At 31.1% G+C, this 22757-nt stretch overlaps 1 protein-coding gene across 4 annotated transcripts in view; it reads right to left on the bottom strand.

The window, feature by feature from the left end:
• Nucleotides 1–22757, bottom strand: part of nonC (serine/threonine-protein kinase Smg1) — a 219019-nt gene that overhangs the window by 176542 nt on the left and 19720 nt on the right. For 3 of the 4 annotated variants that reach the window (XM_085813193.1, XM_085813192.1, XM_085813196.1), the window contains 4 exons: nt 18071–18118; nt 17852–17977; nt 4502–4672; nt 1126–1176 (listed from right to left, as the gene is read on the bottom strand). In XM_085813193.1, coding sequence (XP_085669319.1) covers nt 1126–1176; nt 4502–4672; nt 17852–17977; nt 18071–18118 — 396 coding nt within the window. The remainder of the gene's footprint in view (nt 1–1125; nt 1177–4501; nt 4673–17851; nt 17978–18070; nt 18119–22757) is intronic. The other variant, XM_085813194.1, reaches the window with a different exon arrangement.

The following is a 22757-nucleotide window of genomic DNA, read 5'->3' as shown; positions in this document are numbered from 1 at the left end:
CGACAGTGGTGCAAAATTGATGTACAAAATATTACATTATGCAAATATTTTCATATGTATATAAATTTAAACAAATTAAATTTAAATTTTAACAAACACATATAAAAGCAAATTTAAAGCCAAAATTTTTTTTTTTTTTTTTTTTTTTTTTTTTTTTTTTTTCAATTTTGGCTTTAAATTTGCTTTTTTACTTTTATACGTGTTTGTTAAAATTTAAATTTAATTTGTTTAAATTTAAATTTCATTCCTTGCAACAATCGCACAAAGAATTATTTAATTAAATTTGATTTAAATTTGAATTAAATTTATTTAATTAAATTCAATTTATTCTTATGAAACAATTTCATTAGTATATATATATGTTTTACCTTTGTATTTTATAAAATAAATATTTAATTTAACCAATATTAATTTCAAAATTTTCCTTTTATATAATTATTCTTCAATTTTAGTATTCTGACAACCTTTTTCTATAATCTAATTCTATACTGGAAAAAAAAAAAAAAAATCCTTTACAGAAAAAAATTTTTATACATTTTAACTCTAAAATATATGTAGATTTGAAATAGGTAATAAAAAAACTATGCAATTTTTGAACCTATTTTGATTTAAAAAAAAAAAAAGTATGCAGTGAGAGGGTTAAGCTTTTTATTTTTTGTAAATTTTGACAGCCTTTAGATCATAAATACTTCAGTTTTTCATTAATCGCAATTTCATATTTTTTATTTTACAATTCCTACATGCCATCTTAGTAGATTTAAACTGATGATCTAATATCCAGAAAAATCCCAAATCTGAAATCATCGAAGTCCCGACAAGTCTGGATTTCAAACTTTGTACTGCATTAATTTTGGGAATAAAAAATTTATTGATATGCATGCATATAAAATAGCAATACAAGAAATATCAAACAGAACATATTCAGTTTTTGACAAAAGCCCAAAGCAGATTAATAATTATTAAATTAAGGCAAATTGCAAGTTCATGCAAGTTGTTTAATAATAAGTGGTAAACAAATTATACACTCAATTCATGCAAATGAAGAGTAAACAAGCCAAGCAAAGTATGTTGTTTCGATTCATAAAACCCACTGCAAGTTAAATTTGCCCATTACAAATAATTTACCTTAAGAAACATAACAGACTTTTTAGGTTGTGGTTTAATCTTGGGCAAACCCTACAAAAGAGACAGATCTCAGAAATGTTCATTAGTACTGCAGCAAAATTTAAGAACTAGTGAAAAATATCTAAAATATCAAGACAGAAGTAGTAAATTTTACCCTAATAATATACCAAAAATTAACTATATGCATAAAAATGATAATTACTCCTCATTAAATTCTTAACATATGATTTAATCAATATAATTTTACTAAGTAATGATAAAAAAAAAAAAGTTCTATTTTAAAAACCCTTTTTGTCTTATTTTTATGAACTGACACTGATAGGTCCACATAAATACGCACAAATGAAACATTGTTCTTATCTTTTGCTACTTAAAAGACCAGCTGATGAATGAACTTGAAATTTAACATTAATAATGCAATGAGATTAACATGTAAATAACAAAGCCTAAAATTTTAAGGAACTTTTTGAGAAGATCCACAACAGCTCTCAATTTTTTTAATGAAAACTTTAAAACGCATTGTTGAAAACAGCTTTATCAATGCACAAGACTCATCAGAAGCACATAACCCAGCTTGCATCACCAGCTTCTACCAGTAATCACCTGATCAAAAAAGACCAAGATGAAACAGTTTGTGCTCTCCTCTGCCATAATATAAATCAATATACTGATTGACTTTGATTCAAGTGAATTTTGCTATTTATGGTGAGGCATTATTTATGCATGTAGTTTAAAAAAAAAGCACAATTTGTAATCATATTATTAACAAACTCTACTAACTCCATGATAATAAAAATCAGAATTTTGAAAAAATTTTCAAAAGGTAAAAAGCAAAAACAAATTTATCGAAAAGAGACATAACTGAGTATTTTGGGACAATTACATGAGGAATGGAAATTAAATTAATTACAACTTATTTACAGTATCTTTTTTTTTTTTTTTTTTTTTTTTTTTCCTTTTATTAAAAACTAATTTGGAAACTGTCCATTTATTACCTACATTAATTTTATAATCAGAGTATTAAAAAAACACCAAAAGACATTTTAGAACATGACAGTGGGAAATAAAAAATGTTTTTTAAACACTATTATTTCTAAAAAATATAATTTTAAAATATAGTGGTATCTCAGTACATCTCATCAATCCATAACAGATCCTTGCATTTATACTAGACTAGACAGGACATATATCATATGAAATTTGGCATTAAGAAATGAAGGAAAAATAACTGATTCATTCTTACAAAAAATCCTATTGTCTTTAGTATAACAATGTGAAATATATACCCACTGCATAAATGAAAATTTAACATATTTATTCATCTCTTTCTTTTTGAAGACTGGTTGAAGATTTACCAAATCTGATCTTTACTAAAAATCTGCCCAGACTTCTGCCTTCTCCTCAGGATGTTTCACAAATGTGACATTATTATTCTAGATAATGATATTATGGCTTATCTGAGCTTGTTACAGAAACACTGAAGGCAACTGATACAGATGATGCCTAGTTTGGATGAGTACAAATTTGGTAACAGAGATTGTCATAAATTTACTATCATACTTTGGTGCAAAATTAGTCACAGCATTATTTTGAACGAGGTAAACAAAAATAGTAAGTGCAGTCATGAGTTATCGAAGTCATGTTTTGTTTGTAAGTCATGCTGCAAACAAAAATGTTCATATCTAAACAGAATGTATATCAAATCGGGGTTATTTTAAAGCGGACATATACTGAGGTAACAATATAATATTATTCTAACGTAATCAAAATTTTTGTAGACAATTGATCCTAAAGTTGAAAAAATATTCAAAATCAGTATGCTATGTCACAAACAATAAAAAATTCATACTCCAGAATTGAAGAACTTGTTTCTTATACAATAAAGGAGAATTCAAATGAGAGCCCAAATTTTTGCCAAGAGCTCTTAAAAGTACAGATCTGCACTTGAAATGCAGACAGAAATAAAATGCATTTAAAATATAGATTGAGACAAATTTCTGAACTGGTATAACTTTTGCTACCTTTATAAAAAGTTCAAAATTCAATAAAAATACGAATTTCTTGCATAAGATTGTAAAATTTTATAGATATGCATTCACATTATGTATATACAATTATGTATATACAAACAATTTGTCATCATTACCAAATGGTAATACTCATCAATAGAAAGAACCCATAAAATAATATAAGAAAAAATTTTATATTGTAGGCTTTTGCTTAAGGCCTACAATACAATAATGGCACAGAGAATTTTTTTCCAATAGGCCCACTGTGGAATTATGGCAAATATAAAAGCTGATACATTGGCTAAAAAAGGATCTTTGATAATGCAAAGCATAAATCGACCGCTTTCTTTTCATACGACTAAATTGTCCGTTAGCCTGATGCTCAAGAAAATTCTCAAGCAGGATAAGATTAAACGTGCTATGGATGAGTTGGAGGATTCTAGGGCAAGAGACAACTTTTATTCTCAGTTTTCCAAGAACAAAGTGTGACCAGACATGACTGTTTACGTGACTACCTCTACAGAACTGGAACGGTGGATTCTTCAAACTGTATTTTGTGATACTCCAATCAGCCTATGATTTTTGTATAGCACTTTCTCGGTATGAAGACATTGTTAGAAAGTATTGGAGAGCCCGTGAACTAATGGCTTAAGCCCTAATGTTTGGCATTTGTAAAATAAAAAATATAAGAAAAAAAGGGTCTGATCAATTACGGAATACACACTGTCTAACTGCAATATCCAACTAAGATCGAAAGTACTTGATAATGGAAATTAAAAGGTTTCATGGTCCATTGCATCTTCCAATATGTCAAGAGCACTTGAGAATTGATGAATTACTAGTGCTCCCAATTCAGCAAAAAGACTACACATGTATAAAGCTCCAACAATACTGCACCTGGCCTTCATTATTATTTAATAATATCTGAGATTTTTATTATGATTTTTAACATGTTTGTAGAAAATATTTTAATATGATATTAGAACAATTACTTGCAGCAGACATCTAAGTCAATAATAAATAACTTTTAAAAAAGCAGTTAAATTTGTACACATGATGCTCTTGGTAAAAACCAATTATAAATTTAAAAAAGAAACAATGCAATCCTATATGATCAAACTGTACTCAGAAAAGGCCAGATATAAACAACTATCAAATTTTTTTTCAATTTCAAATTTATATATATAATATACTTCTTTCTTCTAAACAAGGATTAAAATACAATTCAACACTAATTTCAGATTTCATGTTTAAACAGATTCATATAAATTTCATGCTTGAAAATCAGCATGGAAAACTATGAAATTCTTCATAAAATCATATTCAAACCCTTTTACAAATTTACAAATTAATTTTTCAATACATACCTCAGCATAAGATTCCATATCTTCTAAAAACTGACCTAAGAGAGTAGCAGTAAAATTTATATCTGATATCCAAAACTGCTGGAAGCCAATTAATGTATTTGATGTAAACTCAATTACAGATTGCTGCTGTGTAGCATCAATATGCCAACCAATAAGAATATCCACAGTATCCTGCATTAAAAAAAATAAAAGATACATTATAAATATGATTAAGAAAATAAAAAATGCTAACTACCTCAGTTGCCATAAAATAATACATTCATTTAATTTAATCAATACCTCAGCATCCTCAAACGATTAAATATCTTAATAATAAGTGGTTAGTACAAGTTTGCATTGTATTTTATACACAAGTCTGAAATCCAGTGCAGCTCTATGTGTCCAAACTATAGCAGACCGCAAGATAATAAACACATTTATTAATTCTAATTTATCATCATAGGTTACATTTTCTTTTAAATGCCTAAACAATACATATTTCAATTTGCTAATTAAAAATAATTCACATTTTGAATAATAAACAAATTATTGTTTTGCTCTAAACAGAACTTCATTATTATTTATCTGCCATTACAAATCGAAATGTTATAAAATCATTCATTTAAGTTTCTCCACGGTAATAAAGTTAAAATTATTCGTTTCGTAAATACTTAAATCATTTAAGCACAATAAGTTGATAAACACATAATATCAAAAAAATTAACTTACAGTGGGAGAGTATTTCAATCTTATTTTCATATCCCTGTTAAGAACTGAAGTACACATTAAGAGTTAAAAATTTCTTCATCAAGTATATACAATGAAATACCGAAAATCCGCCAACCTCAAATTCGCCAACTCCTGAAATCCGCCTTGCCTCTCAGAATATAAACATTCAGTTTATAGGTTTGGGAAACCGCAACATTGAGTACAAAATATCGAAGAAAAAAATACTTACCAAATAATGACGTCATAATTACCGAATAATAATGAGTCAAAACGGAAGTACCAAATTATTGATATAAAAAAGTTTAAAAAAATAAGATAAAATAAATAAGTTTTTTCCCCTCTATTCTGCATCGAGGTAAAAAAGCAGGCGATTCACTCAACTCTTTGTTCAAGTTCACGATTCACGTTGTTGTATTTTCTGAGCTTTGTTATTTGATTTCACGAGATTGTTTAGTGCTGCCTTTTTTTTTTATCCCGATATTTTGTGGATAAATGAAGAATATTTTTAATTTCAGCCCTTTTTAATACAATAACAGATAAGAAACACACTTGTGATTTGACTGCTTGCAACGTTGAAAAACGTAAACATGCTGCATTGACGGTAACGCAAAAAGTGCTAATTCTGCAAAAGATGGAAGCTGGTGCTACTCCTTGATTTATAGCAGAATGGTATGCAATTGCGACATGATTCATAGACTCCAACCTTCAGCAAACCTTGTCAGTAGTCAACGCGCGAACGACATTTTTACAACTTTGAAAATGTGCGCGTAGCGTATGTTGTAATTAACCATTCATTAATTTTAATTAATAATTAATTGTAATCAATTTTATTACATTTAAAATCCATATACATATAAAACTGAATAATTAAAAATATACCTTGTAAATTATATGCACATTTAATTAGAAATTTTCTTTTAACTCCTCAAGCATTCACTAATAAAAAGTACTTCAAATCACTACTAATCATAGAAAAAATCAGAAGCTATAAATCATATCTTTATTCTGGATATGATTTCTACAGGGAAATAAAATTTAAATAACCAAGAATGATACATATAAGTATTAAACAAAATACGCATAATTTATGAATGCAAAGATTTATATGTAGCATGCTTAAGCAAGCTTAAGTTCTGATTTTGAGAATGTTTTTTTATAACACAGTTCTTCATTTGCCTGCATATTTATTTTTTCAATCAAAACTGCTTCAAGATTTTTAAGACCTAAATTTGGTCGAAATTCCGTCTGATTTTTTTTAACAATAGAAAAAATTCTTTCGCAAGCTGCATTTGAATGAGGTATGATTAAGACAGCAAGCATTACAGAAGGCAATACTTTGTATTTAATACACCCATTCATATTTTTTAATTTGGCAATTTCTCCCCATGCTATATCAATACGCAAATCTACAATTTCTTTCAAATTATCTACTTGATACATGGAAAATTCAATTTCTACTTGATTAAGACATTTTTCATCAATAATGGATGGAAAAGTATTCATCAAGTAAAGAACAGATGAAAATGAGACTTCAGTTCTCAAGTTGATGTCAGCAACTTCAGCATGTTTTAGAAATGGATCACTCAGTGGAAATTTATCAATTATATATGAACATGCAGTTACAAAAAAAGCTCGCACAGAATTGAAAAATGATTTCACTTCACTTTCATTCAACTTGGCATTTTTTAAATATAGTCTTGTTTCCGCACCAATCACTAAATTTTCATTTTCTTTTTGTTTACTATACTTCTGAAATGGAATAGACGTTAGAGTAACATCTTCATTTTCTTTAGAAATTACTGATGGTTTTACGAATCTAACAAATTCATTAAAAGTTCAAAAAGTTCTCTTCTCAATTTATGTATATAAGGAGCTTGTTGATGCAAATTAATATTTACTGTTATAAACAAAGGCAAAGTATTTTTCAAAAATAACAAGTACAATTTGGTGGTCGGTGACTGTAAAATTTTTTTAATGTTTTACAATCTCTTTCCTTCATTCTCACTGTTATCTGGTTTATCTCCAAAAAAATTTATCACAGCATCCCACTGTTCCAAAATCCTTGTTATAGATTCTAAAAGAGACAACCATCTCGTACTGCAATATTTCAAAATTTTATGAGATTTTGCATTCTGTCCCAAAATTTGTTGAGCAACTTTGAAGCTATGCTTCCGTTTCGAACTTTTCTCCAAGTAAAAATATATATCTATTATCAACATTTCAATTTCTGAGCCAATTAATTTTTCAGTAGCTTTTTTTGCAGCTATATGCAAGAGGTGGCACGGACAACCTCGGGTGATTATACTTGGTTGATGCATTTTGATAAATGATGCTACACCTTTAAACTTTCCAATCATATTACTAGCATTATCTGAAGAAAATGATAAGCAATTTTTCCATTCTAAACCTTTGTTTTTAAAGTTTTCATTTATACAATTAAAAATACCTTCTCCTGTATTATTCGTGCATTCTAAAATAGAAATCAATGAAGTAATTATCACTCCCTTTTCTTTACTGTAGTATGTTATAACCAATGGGTACAGTTTGTTATCATTGTTATCATTACTTCCATCAGTACTTAGAGAAAATGATGTACTGCACACTGATTTTATAATATCAGCAACAGTATTTTCTGCAAGCGTTTTCACAATAGCAGCAGTTTTGGTATGACCGCAACTAAATTTTTTTGCTATGGCAGAATCCGGAAACATTGCTTTGAAAAGCTCTTTGGAATGATCCGAAACAGAAAGCGGTAGATTATGTTCAATTAAAAAACGAACAAAATAGCATTCGGCTTTTATAGGATCTGTTTCATCATCTTTTATTAAGAAATTTGTTATTTCTCTAGATTTTACGGTGCCAAGTTCTATATGCTTTTGAGAAAACACATGCCGTTTACAGTCATCTTTTCCGCCATGAGCAACTGAGAAGTCTTTGTTGCATACACTGCAGTGTGCGTGATTCACAGAAATTTCGGACGCTTTAATGCATGGAAATTCTGAAGAATATGAATCTTTAAACTTCTGCTTTGATAATTTTGGCTTCTTCGTTCGAGGCAGCATTATGATTAAAAATCTTTCACCTGATTCACAGTTCACAAGACACACGCTAAGCTCTCGCCGTAAACTACACAATGCAGCCGAATGCAGCCTAAACACGCATCAGCGAGGAACCCGGGAGACAGACAATTGGGTGGAATTATTGATAAGTCGTTAACGGTTGGAGTTACTGATCTACGATTGGCTAATTCTTCAAAACTAGGAATGCACTCAACACGTGATATATGATAACACGAGTATTCAGCCAATCATCGGATGAATTAGTTGGTTCCGTTTTGCGTACTGGTTCTGCTCTTGTTTCTGTAAAATTAGTAGTTTTTTCCATACTTTTCGTAGCTCGTAGTTTTTCATGAATTTCCGTAGAAACTACGGAGAATCCGTAGTAGTTGGAGTCTATGCATGATTATGTATGATATACGAAAAAATAAAAAAATCTATTGAAATTTTACAGCAACAGTGATTCTAACACCGGAATCCGAAACGGGAAATGGGCGAAATCGGCAAACCTCGATGCTGTGTACATATAATACAATGACTAATATAATCAATTTATGCATGTAATAATAACTTAATGCATAAATTGCACTAAGTTATTGCAATAATGTATATAATAATTTAGTTAAATGTATCTAATACGCCTTATTCATTTTGCACTTTTAGTCGGAATATTATGCTTTATCTTTTCTGTCCTGAAATCCGCAAAATCATAAAATCCACACAACCTCTGGTCCCAAGCTTTGCGGATTTCTGGAATTCTACTGTACTACAATTTGTTAAGCTACAACTATTCCTGAATCTGCCTCACTCAATTTTTGCATACAAAGAGGTTTAACTTAACATGAATTTTGGAACAAAAGAACTGCCATTAATCAAAATTGATGTAGGAAAAACGACATGCAAATTCAAGATCGTCCACGTGCTCTAAAGCGGCTGTCTAGATGCTCTACTGTCGGCTACAGTAACAACAGCAGATAGAATCCTTTAAATTTCTCAGTAGGAAGACGACGAATAAGACTTTTCTGAAGACAGGCAATGTCAAGACAATCTTGTCAGGCAAAATGGATTCATTGGTCCATGCATCAGAATGGCCAAGGAGAAAAGGCAAACTCCACGCAAACATGCACTTTGTCTGGGGAATGAAAATGGAGCTCAGCTCGCTTACGCCAGTAAGACTGCAATGTGCGAGGTGCCCTCCCCCTCTCTTTTTTTTATTTATTTATGTATTTAGTTCTCAACTCTTTGGCGCACAAACGAAATCTGAATTCTACTCTCATGTAAACCTCAATGAAACCTTGATTCCTACACCCATCAAAATATCTTAGGTTAAAAATAAACAGAATTTATGCTTTACCAATGCAGCACGAAAAATTTCCTCTGAAATCAATTAAAAAAAAAAACTGCCATTAAGAAAGCTTGTCATAACGATCACCTTAGCAATGAGTCACCAAACACATAAGAACCCTTATCTTCCGAAGCAGGAAACTTGCCTTTCAACTGCAGGCTAACAAAAACTCATTGTTTCTCTCTTCAGTCACTAATGAGCTTTCCCAACTCAAAAGGAGAAATAAAGAAATGACACTAATCATCATGACAGCCCCTCTTTCTCTAGACCCAAAACAGATGTTTAGAAAAATATTCCCTGTTCATTCCTAACTCCAGTCATGAGAATGCCAACAAAAGAAGCCAAAATAATGTAACAAAACCTTTTAAACTACCCTTGCTAATCTAGCTCAAATCAATTCAATTAAATAAAATCTAAATATGCAATTCATTTAAATTTGTGACACAAAAGGTATGCAATTTGGTATATTTAAATTTTTTAAAAATTAACCTTTCAACGTGCCCGCCTCTCGGAATGAAATGCTTCGAAAACGGTCGCGTTGTCAGACAACAAACCCCTCCAAAAAAAATCGCTTTCGTTTTCTGAAATCTCTCTAAGATGGCCCAGCCTAAGGCAGTATGTTTGCTTCCCCTTAGTGTGATGGATAAGCCATAAAATTGCCTCCCGGCTATTGAATGCCAAGTAGTTGTTCCGTTTAGTTTCGTCTCCCTCCTCTTTCTTTGTACTAGTAGCCTGTAGACTTGTTTCTTTTAACATGTGACTGCCGAATTTTCCGAAATCTTTTTAGAATTTTAGCTTCCAAGCTTGTGAACATTCAATTATTCGACATGTTTTATTGGGCAGTATTTTAAGAAAGATCATTATTTATTTTGTTACACAATTTTTTTACTATTTACTTATCTATTTTATTTAGTTTTAGTAAACCAATTTATTTTGGGAAATTAAATTTTAATCCATTCTTTTACCGACTCAGTTTTCATCACATTATAAATCCATACATATTTACGATGAGAGTACAATATTTATCAGAAATTTTTGGAAAATTTCGCATATGCATTTATATTTTAGCGTTGAATTTTTTCCACAAGTTGTTCGTTTACTGTCGAGCTCATCTTCGTCTTTTCAGCGTGCAATTGGCAAGCATAATCTTCCTAATATTTTTCGGGATTTTATAGCAATTTCTAGAATTTTGGAGGTTTTCTACAAATATTTTGATAAGTTTAGCTATTATACAGTTGCTACTAATATAGAATTTAAAGCCAAAAATGTATTCCTTCGTTGATTTGAGAGATCGCATTTCGAATTTAAACGGAAGTTTAAATGAATTTGATACAATCTTACCACAGACTAGAAAGAATTATTTCTCTGTGTTGGATGGATTTTTCTCACTTTTCTGCATTTGATACATTAAATGCATAAAGCAGACACTCACAAATATAATTTAAATAAATTTAGTTAAATAAATTTATATTTTCATTTAAAATTTGTCATTATTAGCACCTCCCGCAGTTTTATGCAATCATAGGATTTTCCGAATTCTATTAGGTCGTTAACATAATTTCAAGGCCTAATAGAAAACTGATAATATGGAAAGACTATGTCTTGAGTACCAATAGACAAGTATTTGTAATTAAATAAAATAATATTGAATACCAGCCGCTTTTTTATTTATTTTTAGTCATATAACAAAAGATAAACAAGAATACTATTACATCTAAGAATTATTTAGTAAATTATTTTGCTAATGTTTTATGAATGAGTTATTTAATGATTGAATTCACCGTTAAAAATCAAACAAATCCCAAAATTCCTTTTTCCCATAACTTCGTAAAATGTTTTGATTAAATATGATTTGAATGAGTTTTCTAATTCTGTTTTGAGTGATATAAATATTATTAAATTAGGATATAAATATTAGGATATAAATTATTATCAGTAATAATTTTTGTATTATAACTTAGCAGAATATCGTTTATCGTTAAAAATTATATCTAAAAGAATTAAATTTTGAAAAAGAATAAAAAATATAATTAACTGTTCCATTTTCTCCTCTATGCATCTATTTATATAAAAAAGGAATCTGTCTAGGGAATTTACGACTTGTATATGAACTAAAAATTGGTATCTTGACAAAACTTGTCAGAACATAAAAAGCTTACATTCTGTGATATTAGTGTATTAATCATACTTCTGTATCCGTAAATGCAGTTTATAATTACCAGCATAAGTATCATAATGGATTTTATTAAAACGACGAAAACTGAATGCATGCCCTGTGTCGGCTTTATGTTTAGATTTGCTAAATTTACTAAAGCACACGATATCTATCTACCAAGATAAAGGTATTCTACTTCCGACGAGCTTTCTAAGAAACACTTACACGCATTTAGTTTACATGTTGAGAAAAATCATAAAAATTCCATGCAGTTGATCTATTTCGTCGCTGAAAATAGAAGCCAAGAAGAATCGATAGTGTTCTCTGGCTTCAGGCACCTAGATTTCTCACTTTGAATTTGGAACTAGAAATATAATTACAAATGTCTCTACTAGGGAAGATCAAAATTCATTATTTTTTCACACATGTAAAATCTGGATAAATACATTTTCTCGTTTATAAATTACAGAAGATTTTTCAATAATTCCTGATATTTTAAAGGAAACTTTTGATGTATTTGTTTCCTGTAACAGGTCTAAATAATCATTCATTAAAGCCACACTAATTTTAACAATCTGAAAATTAACAAATGAGTTGAACTCTTTCATAATTATAATAAAAAACTTAATTTGGGTTTAAGATTACCTCAGAAGTGATTTTTTTTTTATTTCTTAATTTAGATGCCTTACAATCCAACAGTTATTTCCCCTATTCAACTACGGCCATATTAGTGGCCGGTAAATACTGGTAGTTCGATTTACACCCTGACGAACGAATACGATGGCTGAATGGTATTTTTCCATGTTTTTCCCTATATATAACATGAATATGAGACTTTTCTCGTTAAAAAGTCCTCTATGAAGGCATCTCTTTCCTTAAAAGCAGATAGTCCTCGTGTGTTTTGCTGTATTCAAGTAATCCTTACCTTCAAACTACGGCACCTGTCACACTAAATCAAGATTAAAGGTTTCTAAACAAGATTTTTAATCGGCCTGCGCTAAAACCGCTGAGTACTGGTAATCCTACATAAGTTCAAATCCTGGTGAACACGCTTGTTCGGTGAAAGTTTTCGACGTTCAATGTGAAGGAAATCTAGTTTTCCTTAGAAAGTCCTCCCTGATAGTTTCCGTCCTCTTGCGCAGATGCCAATTCCATTAAATTTTCTGCATTAAACACAATTGTAATTCTTTCTTTTTAAAGAAATCTCAGGGGAAATAATTGTAAACATCAGATTCAGTGCGATTATGAATTATTATTTTAAAGTAGTTAACATTTTGAGTGGGAAAAGCATTTTTAATACGCTCATAAACAACCCCTCCTCTAAACTGGCATCAAACTGTGTCGATTTCTAAAACAATCTATATAAATACGTTTCCAAAAAATTCTGCTAAAATATTAAGTTGTATTTGTAGAGCATTTATTAGTTAGATTTGTGACTACCTACTCAACGTTTGGTTTTCGTAACCTATAAGGTATTTTCTCCCGCCTTCTTAGCATACCTTCGTGGTGTAATGGTCAGCACGCATGGCTTGTATTCGAGAGGTTGGTGGTTCGAGTGCCGGCGAAGGCATTGCTCCTATTTCACATGTCCTGCTTCGAAATAACCTAATGTTTCTATAGTGGCACCCAAACCAAAAAAGGTGGTGGATGATGATTCTCTGCCGCAAGGATTTGGCGATTCGATCCCCTAATTGCCAGTCGCCCTTTAAAAGGGGGAGTATATACGGTATTTTCTCCCGCCCCTTTAGCATGCCTTCGTGGTCTCAGTGCGCTCGGCGCGCATTCGAGAAGTCCGTGGTTCGCGTCCCAGGTAAGGCATTGCTCATTTTTCATGTCTCTTGCTGTTAAAAAAATGTAATGTCTCTAAAAACCTTCCATTCATCAGAATAGTAATAAAGTCATGAAGCATTGGGGGTAGGGGGGAAAAAGGAATTTTAAAGAAAAGATTAATTTTTCAAAATGACTCAAAATTTCTTGAGACAGTATAAGTAGTTATATAACTCAAATAATTAAATATTTGACCTCTTAATTTTACCAGTATTTCTGTATAGAAATAAAACATTATTAAATATCTTTAATGAGTATCATAGATAGTGGAGCACATCGAGTGAGCTTCACAATATTTTCAAAAGCAGCCACTTTGGCAAATGAACAGAACTGTCGGGAATCGCTTATGTATGTCACTTACACGTTTCATAATGCCAACAATGTTATAAAAATAACGGTTATGCTATATCAACAACTTACCGATCTTTCCAAAGTGCTTAAAAATAGAGCTGTTCCAAAAATTGTATTCAGTTCATTCACGGTGTTTAATCAAAAGCTCGTCATCGATTTTTGAACTGCTTATCGATAAGCTATTGAATTCAGATTTTGTACAATTACGTTTACGGATGATAATAATTCGATTTAGAGTTTTTAAAATTTAATGTCGAAGAAATTTTTTGCGCATATTTCCATTTATGAATTTTTTAAGTTTGCATCATTTTACAGAGCCTAAAGTAGTTTTTGAAATAAAATTTGCATGAAATTTGTAACCTAATTTCTGATTTGGGAGCGAATTTTGTTTTAAATTTATATATTTTTTCGATTATTTGAGGTAAAAGGATACTTGGAAGTAAAAGACTGAACCAAAAGTAATAATAATAATAATAATAATAATAATTTATCGCATAGATTAATGGTAATAAGAGATTACTTAATAGCTTCTTTGCTAAATTCCTGTACAGTTTTATAAGAAGAATCATAGGCTCTTAAATTACGAAATCAAATAATTGAATCGCATTGTCAGATGTATAATATTTATAAATTTATCAAGACAGCCTCACGTTTTTATTATTCGTGATATAAATTTGTAGAAGAATTTTTTAAAGAGAATTATTTAATCTCGTATTCCCATTAAATTACACGATACATTATTTTTAAAACAAAGGGCGTTAGCCAAGAAGGTCTATTAACTTCATTTTTTCATTTTCCGTTGAAAACTATGTCAGTTCACTTTTCAAACTGTTGCTACCACATATTACAGCCCTGTATTATATTTAAAAAAATTAAATAATGGTTTTGGTTTATTAGATTACGGCAGAGCACTCGAGGGCTATCTGCCTTGAAATTAAATAATGAATAATCTGCATAAATATATGTATGTTTCTCGCATTGTGATAAAACAACGGTACCTAGACCCATCCAATTTTGAATAACGTACATTTCCACCCGAATATGGGCATCTCGAAGCCGATTTGGAATTTGTTTTATTATATGTTTCCTATTTCGTAAAACTTCAATGAATTTTTTATTAAGAAACTCAACGATTTTAAAGCGAGCAAAGGCAACACTGTATGAAAATAATAATATAAAAAATTATCTTCAACGGGCGAGACTGTGTATTGGAAATTCTAAAGATATGCTCATTTAAAATTTATTTTGCGGTATTGATGTTTAACTGAAGATTTATGGTTTAAGTGCGAAGAACATGATATTTAAAAATAAAGGTAACCCACAAACCGTTAAAAAACGCCCTTTGGGCGTAATGTAAAATCTGAAAGATTTGCATTCTCAGATTTTTATGTTTGCATTTATTACTTTTAGTTTTCTCGTTTTAATTCATTAATGCTCTTACAGGTAAACGTTCATTTTGTAAAAAATTCTATTTTTTATTCAATAACTGCTCTAAAACGGAAATTCTTAAATCCCTATATATATGCATTCACTTTGTAACTGGTAATAAATTTGTTTCTTTAGAGTCAGTGTAAGGCCTTTATCCCAAAACATCAAGGAGATTTCTCCCCACGCTAATGTCGCCATTACCCATTGTCGTCAGGATTGCATGGACCCTTGTCCCCTTAGGCATTGGGGGTTGGAAGACATACAAAAATACGGGCTAGTCCTTTTTGGCGTGTTTTTTCGATAATACAAAAACACGGGACTGTCCGTTTTCGAGGGTACATTTAAACTATCAATAATCCGTAACGAACCGTTAAGAGACCTGCATAAAAGAACGAGAAAATCCGGGTGAAACCGTTAATGGGTTAAAGAAATCAATTTTGTAAAAATTAAAAAAAACCTAACTTTTCTCACCTTTCCCCAGACCCTACACTGATATTAAAGAAAATTTTGCACTTGTTATAAAGCACAAAAATTTTGACTTCTGTATGACAAAAATCGGCTAAGCTATTTGATATTAAAATTGGAAGTCATATTCAGGAACCGTACACAAATTGAATGTTGTGTAAATGTGATTATTATGTTTATTTATGAAAACATTTTTCATTTGTACTTAAATAAAAATAAAAAGTCAGTTAGAAAAGGGGGGAAGTTAAGAAATTACATGGATCTTTTATGCAGATTTTTGTGAAAAATATTGAGTAATGTAATTTTTTACAAAATGAAGATCTTATTTACAGAATCTTATATACGAGGGCTATCCAGAAAGTAGATTACGTTTTGGAATAAAAAAATAAACAAAGTATAGGAAACAAATTTTATTATACACAGATGAAAGCCACACTCAAATACTACTTTTCTACATAGTCACCATACAAATTAAGGCATTTATCGTAGCGATGTACGAGCTTGGAAATTCCTTCGTCGAAAAATTTGGCCGCCTGCGCCTTCAACCACTTCGTTACCTCTTCTTGCAGCTGTGTGTCGTCATCAAAACGCTGCATAGCCAGCCACTTCTTCATTGCTGGGAATAGGTGGAAGTCGCTCGGTGCCAGGTCGGGACTGTACAGCGGATGAGGAAACAACTCCCACTTAAAAGATTCAAGAACTTTACGAGTGACATTTGCCGTGTGGGGCCGGGCGTTGTCGTGAATCAACAAGATCTTAGAGCTCAACATTCCTCTGCGCTTGTTTTGAATTGCTCTTCTGAGTTTTTGGAGAGTTTGGCAATACCTTTGAGAGTTTGTTGTAGTGCCTCTTTCCATGAAGTCCACCAAAATTACACCTTTTCTGTCCCAAAAAACAGTCGCCATCATCTTCCTTGCCGACATTGTTTGCATGCATTTCTTGGGTTTTTGGGGAGAACTTGTGTGCCCCCACTGCATTGATTGCAATTTCGTTTCACAGTTCACATGTTTCACCCATGTTTCGTCACCAGTAACGATGCGATCGAGTAAAGAGTCACCATCCTTATGGTAAGCGTCCAAAAAGTTCAACGCTGCAGCCATTCGCTGATTTTTGTGGTCCTCTGTCAAGATTTTTGGAATCCATCTTGCACAAAACTTGTGGTAACCAAGCTTTTCGCTGATGATTTCGTGCAACAAACTTCGCGAAATTTGTGGAAAACTCAAAGAAAGTTCCGTTATTGTGAAATTTCGATTTTCACGGACTTTAGCATCGACTTTTTCGAGAAGTTCGGCGGTCACTATGCTGGGTCTCCCACTTCGATCTTCGTCGTGAACATTGGTTTGGCCATTTTGAAATCTTATGACCCACTGACGCACTCCACCTTCAGTGATAATGTTGTCCCCATACACTTCACGAAGCTGCCGATAGATTTCTATCGGTTTACAGTTTTTTGCAGTCAGAAACCTTATTACTGAGCGCACCTCGCAGGATTTTCAATTAACGCAGACATTTCAACTCACTAGCACGGCTAGATGCAGACTGAGCTGCGCAACGCTCTGACCCCAAGATGGCCGCGCTAGCCCCGCCCCTAGCGGACACAGACGGAAACGTAATCTACTTCCTGGATGGCCCTCGTAATTCATGAACTAAAAAAAACACCAAAAGGTTTTAATATTAGCTCCCATCAACTTAAAAATTATTCACATAAATTAGAAATGCCAAATATTTGTGCTTTAACTTTTTTAATAGTTACTTCATTATGATTCTAAAGTAATAAAATTTAATGAAAATATTAATAATGCATCTTTAGTCTTTGAAAACTTACAAAGTACTTGCATGAATACTCATTCTACATACCAAATGTAAAAAACATTGTAAATCACAAAACAACATCAAGTATAATAAATCAATATTTTATAAAGAATTAGTCTTGGATAAATTTATTCAAAAGTCAGGGCAAGGAATTTGTGGACAAGGGGTCTAGAGAACAAATAACACAGAGAAAATCAGCTTACACTAAAATGCTTTGAAAACACGGTAGGATATCCATTTGAAATTTCAAATATCACATTCACAATTGCAATTAACAATTCAGGTACATCAGCTACCTCTAATGCAGACTGCAGTCTTGCCATTACAAACTAAAAAGAGAATACAAATTTTTATATTAGTTTTATTTTTAAATTATATTAACTAAAGAAAAATCAGAGATAATACGAAATTGTTATACTTACCGGCACATGTTCAGCTAGATTTCTTTTTTCTGCATCAATTTTTAACATCTGTAACAGAAAATGTAAAAAAGGCTACATATTTTCTGTGAAATGACTATTAATATTCATCTGACATAATCAAGAAGTCCTATGGTGACAAAAATAGTTCTAATCATAATTTTATTAGCGATATCAATTTTGCAAACTACATTATAAAATAAAAGCTTAATCACTATATATAATTTAAAATTACATACAAATGAGGAAATAGCATGAAAGTTACAAAATTAAATGGTTGACAGTAATAATACAACGATGTGTATAAATTAAGACTCAAGAATTTTTTCACAAGATGTATTTTTGTGCTAGAAGATATTGATATTGTTCAAATTATTTTAATATGAAGAAAAATTAACTCTGCACAAAAGAATGCTTTTTGAAATAATTAAGCAAATATAAAATCTACAGATACATAAAAAACAAAAGTTTTGCTCTGTGACAAACATATCGAGTTTGGGTGCTGAAGAAGGAACAAAGAAATAATTTGGCATACTACAAGTCTATATTTAATTGCAATGCAAAGCTGACATTGCAGGCATATGCTTTAAAGAAAAGTTTTCTGAGAGAACCTGGGTTTTCCCATTTTTGTTAGCCTTTGAAAGAGAATTAGATTCTGCAATATGTTTTCCATGACAATCCTATGCGAGTTTTATGACAGAAAGCTCAACATTTTCATAAAAGTCATCAGCTTTGTTTTTCTACAAAAAGTGATATGATGTAAGAACATATAAAAAAAGTTAATAATGAAAGCAATAATAAAAACTAAAAAATGATTCAAAATCATGCCATAATCCACTGGAAGACCAGCTCCATTTGATATGATTGAAGTCAGAGATAGCCCAATTTTTAATCTAATGTCATCAACATAACATTACTATATATGTTTAAAAAAGTAATGAAAGTCACGAAATATTAAAATTTTCAAACAAAAACTGATCCTAAAAATAGCAAAATGTTGATAGCTGCTAAACTTACCAGCACAACAAAAGAATACATATTTCAAAAAGGGGAAAATTTATTTGTGATACAATAACAAGATTACATTTAAGCGATAACCCCGATGCCTGCCAAAAGCATGTGGTTAAATAGAAATCGTTGGCCAAACTGCCAAATTAGAATACTTTTTAGCATCTTCACAACAAACTGCCAAATTCTGAAAAAAAATTACTTGGTGCATAACATCTAAAAACTGGCTGCCCAGATGGAAAGTGGTTAATGACTCTGACTGTCATACCAAATGGACAAGATCTGAATTCCAGAGAATGCATGGATCTAATTTGTCCATCCCTTCCTGAAAGATAATGGTGGCCTACCTATTAGATGCCTCTATAATAAACAGATCTTTGCTTCCGGCCTTAGTAATGGCCAAATGCCTATAAATAGGTAGAACCCACAATTGCATTTCACAAGTATTAAAAACTACAGCAGTTGTCACAAGGAATAAAAAATAAATAAATAAATAAAAATAAAAAAAAAATCAACTCTTGGCAGATATACAAAAGTTAAATGAAAATATCTTTCATAACAAAATCTTCCAACAGCAATACTGAACAATCATAATATATTTTTCCAACACTAAATAATTACATCCATTAATCATTACTCCAGCCTATATCATTCATACAGCACCTGATTAACGGTCAACTGGCATAACATACTCAAAAGTATTAGGAAGGAAAGGTTAACTCCCTTTCTTAATTCTTAATTCCTAACTTAATAATAACTTCTTCCAATATTAGAGGAGAAACAAAATCTGCCTTTCCTGACAAACAGAACATCAACCCATATTTCATCAGCTTATTTGAAGTTTTATAACTTATATGCATGCTATGATCACTAAAAAATGTAAAACTGGTTTGTCGACATATCAATCCAATTCAAACATGTACAAGTTATATGGCCTAGTGCAATATTCTGATTAACATGCTTAACTTGCTAACTGACCAGCAGTGACATTTTTTCACAAGTATTAAATATATACATAACCAATTTTCCAAACATATTGTTAACCATTATTATGTATGGCTTTACTGCCATTACAAAATAAAAAGTTACACAGAACACAGCAAAAAATAATTAACAAAATAAAAAGCAGAATATATAAATATCTGATAATAGCAGAATTAGGCCATTGAAAGTCTTGGAATTCTAATAAAATTTGCAAATGTAACTCCAACTGCTTAAGTCTGCATCCAAACCTGATTACACTAGAAGAAATCAAAGTTCACTACATATAATTGGTTGATGAATTTTTATCACACTTACATGTTAATCAGAGAATAGTGATTTGTTTTTAACAAGTTTAATCACTGCCTCCTTGCATAGCCCAACAAGCTGCAGTACTCTTTAAAGTTATGTTTAACATATATTATCATCTGATCTATTCTTTGATTCTTTTTGATAATTTTTTACAATATTCTTTAAACATATACTGGTACTTCAGTTCATGTCACTGAATTATTCTAGACCACTGGATGAATATCAAACAAACTTATCAAATAAAAAAATTAAGAACATACTTAATCCATTCTTATTTAAAAAAATCTCATTATTAATTTGTTAACATTGTTTAACACAAAATACAAGTGCAGTGGGTGAAATATAAACTATACATTTATGAAGCATTGCAAAGAGTACTGCATACGTTTTACCCCCTATGTATATCAAAAGCAGTTCTCCAACATGCTCTAATATTTCTGATCTTTGTATGGTAATCTAGCTCACTTCCTTCGCATCATTAGCCAACTTAATAATGTCACTGTTTTTCACACACTTGCCTGGTATATGGTATGCAATATAGCCAAATTCTGAATACACATGCCTTCTTCACGCTTTTCAAAAGAACTTTTTTCGCTTTCATGATGATTATAATATTTTTCTTTGTTGCGTGATTTTTCTTATCAACTTTTTTAAAACTCACTGCTAATGAATTTATAAAAAAATTTAAGTTAAAAAACACATAAAATCACTTAAAAATTCATAGTCCAGGTTGTGCATGCTGACACTTATTGTGCAGGTTGTGCATACTGACACTTATTGTCTTCAAAGAGGTAAACAAATGTAGTGCACAGTCATGAACCACTGAACACCTTGTATTCCAAACAAAAGTGTTTAAGCGAACGTACACTGAATGAGGGCTGCCTTAAAAATTTCCGATCATTATATGACAATTCATATTTTTGGTCTAATGATTAAAAAACAAATGTTTATGATATATTTTTTTCAAAATATTCTCCATGAAGATCAATACGGTGTCGCAAATTGTTGACCACATAATTTATTTTTGATGTACAGGAATAAAAAAAGTCATTGGGTGCCAAATCAGGGCTGTACGGCAGATGGCCTATCAAAATTCCTTGAGCCAATATGTGACAGCTCGTATTCATGATGAAGAATGATTTATCTCTGCTTCTTTTTTTTAATTTCTTCAATGACTTCTGGCAAACAAATGGTCATGTGCTTTTCGGACTGTCCTGCATTGCCTAAGACAACTGTCACCATGTGACTGGTAATAAAGAAACAAGCAACAATTTGCTTCGATGTGCTTTTTCCACAAACAATTTTTGTTGGATTTAACTCGTCTTAAAAGACCCATCGAGTCGAGTGCTGTTTTGTTTTGGGCTCATAAGCACAGATCCATGATTCTTCATCTATGTAGATTTTATACACAGCCTTTGATGCACCCTGAACGTATTTTTCTATTTCCTTGCATCAATCGAAACTAGCCTTCTTTTGAGCATTCGTCAGATTATGCGGGATCCAACAAGAACAAATCTTTTTTTATGGTCACGTAATATCTTAGTGATGCTTGTCATATTAATGCCCAAAGAAGCCTCAATCTCACGGTATGTCAATGACAATCTTGCTTTATCAATTCACACAAGCATCGATATTTTCTGGCAGAACAACCAATTTTGTACGACCATTGCAGAATTCGTCCAGTAGCGAATGTCGACCATGACTGAATTTATTACATCAGTTTTTTACAGTGCTGAAGGATGGTGCTTTATCTCTGTACACAGAATTAAGTTCATCAGAGCACTCTCCTCTTGATAATTCATGTCCAAAATTATGAAAAATAATCACATGAAAATGTTCACAAGTCAACTCAATTTTTTGCTAGAGATGAATTTTTCAATTTACTATAAACAACACAAATCATGCTAAAATAGCAAAATGTTCTGAAGAAGTTATGGTTAAAAATATGAAACTGGAATCATCTGCAGTCACTTAGTAACACTTACTGTTGCCAAAGCCAGAAATATAAAGAGCAACCTTCGTATATAAATGGCAGCACGAATCAACGGAAGTGGAACAACTTGTTTAGGTGTCATCTGATAACTTCCAAAATTTCAGCTATTTAAAATGCAAATTTTATTTGACATTTTTTTTTTTTTTTTTTTTTTTTTTTTTTTTTTTTTTTTTTTTTTTTTAGATGTCACTGTTTTTACGAAAATGGAAAAAAACTGAGTATCGAGCTGTCATTAGGAACTTGTTTTTGAAAGGTAATATGCCTATACAGATTAAAGATTTGGATGCAGTGAACAGGGACTCTGCACTACCACTTACTGTTGTGAAATTCTAGGTAGCTGAATTTAAAAATGACTATACCAGCTTGGGTAATGATGAATGTTCAGGACGACCAAAA

Source organism: Stegodyphus dumicola, chromosome 3, assembly GCF_044657685.1.
Source record: "Stegodyphus dumicola isolate Sdum_Otavi_A_Nest chromosome 3, ASM4465768v1".
NCBI lineage: Eukaryota > Metazoa > Arthropoda > Arachnida > Araneae > Eresidae > Stegodyphus > Stegodyphus dumicola.
Note: the sequence above shows the minus strand (reverse complement) of the source record. Positions and strands in the feature narration are given on the sequence as shown.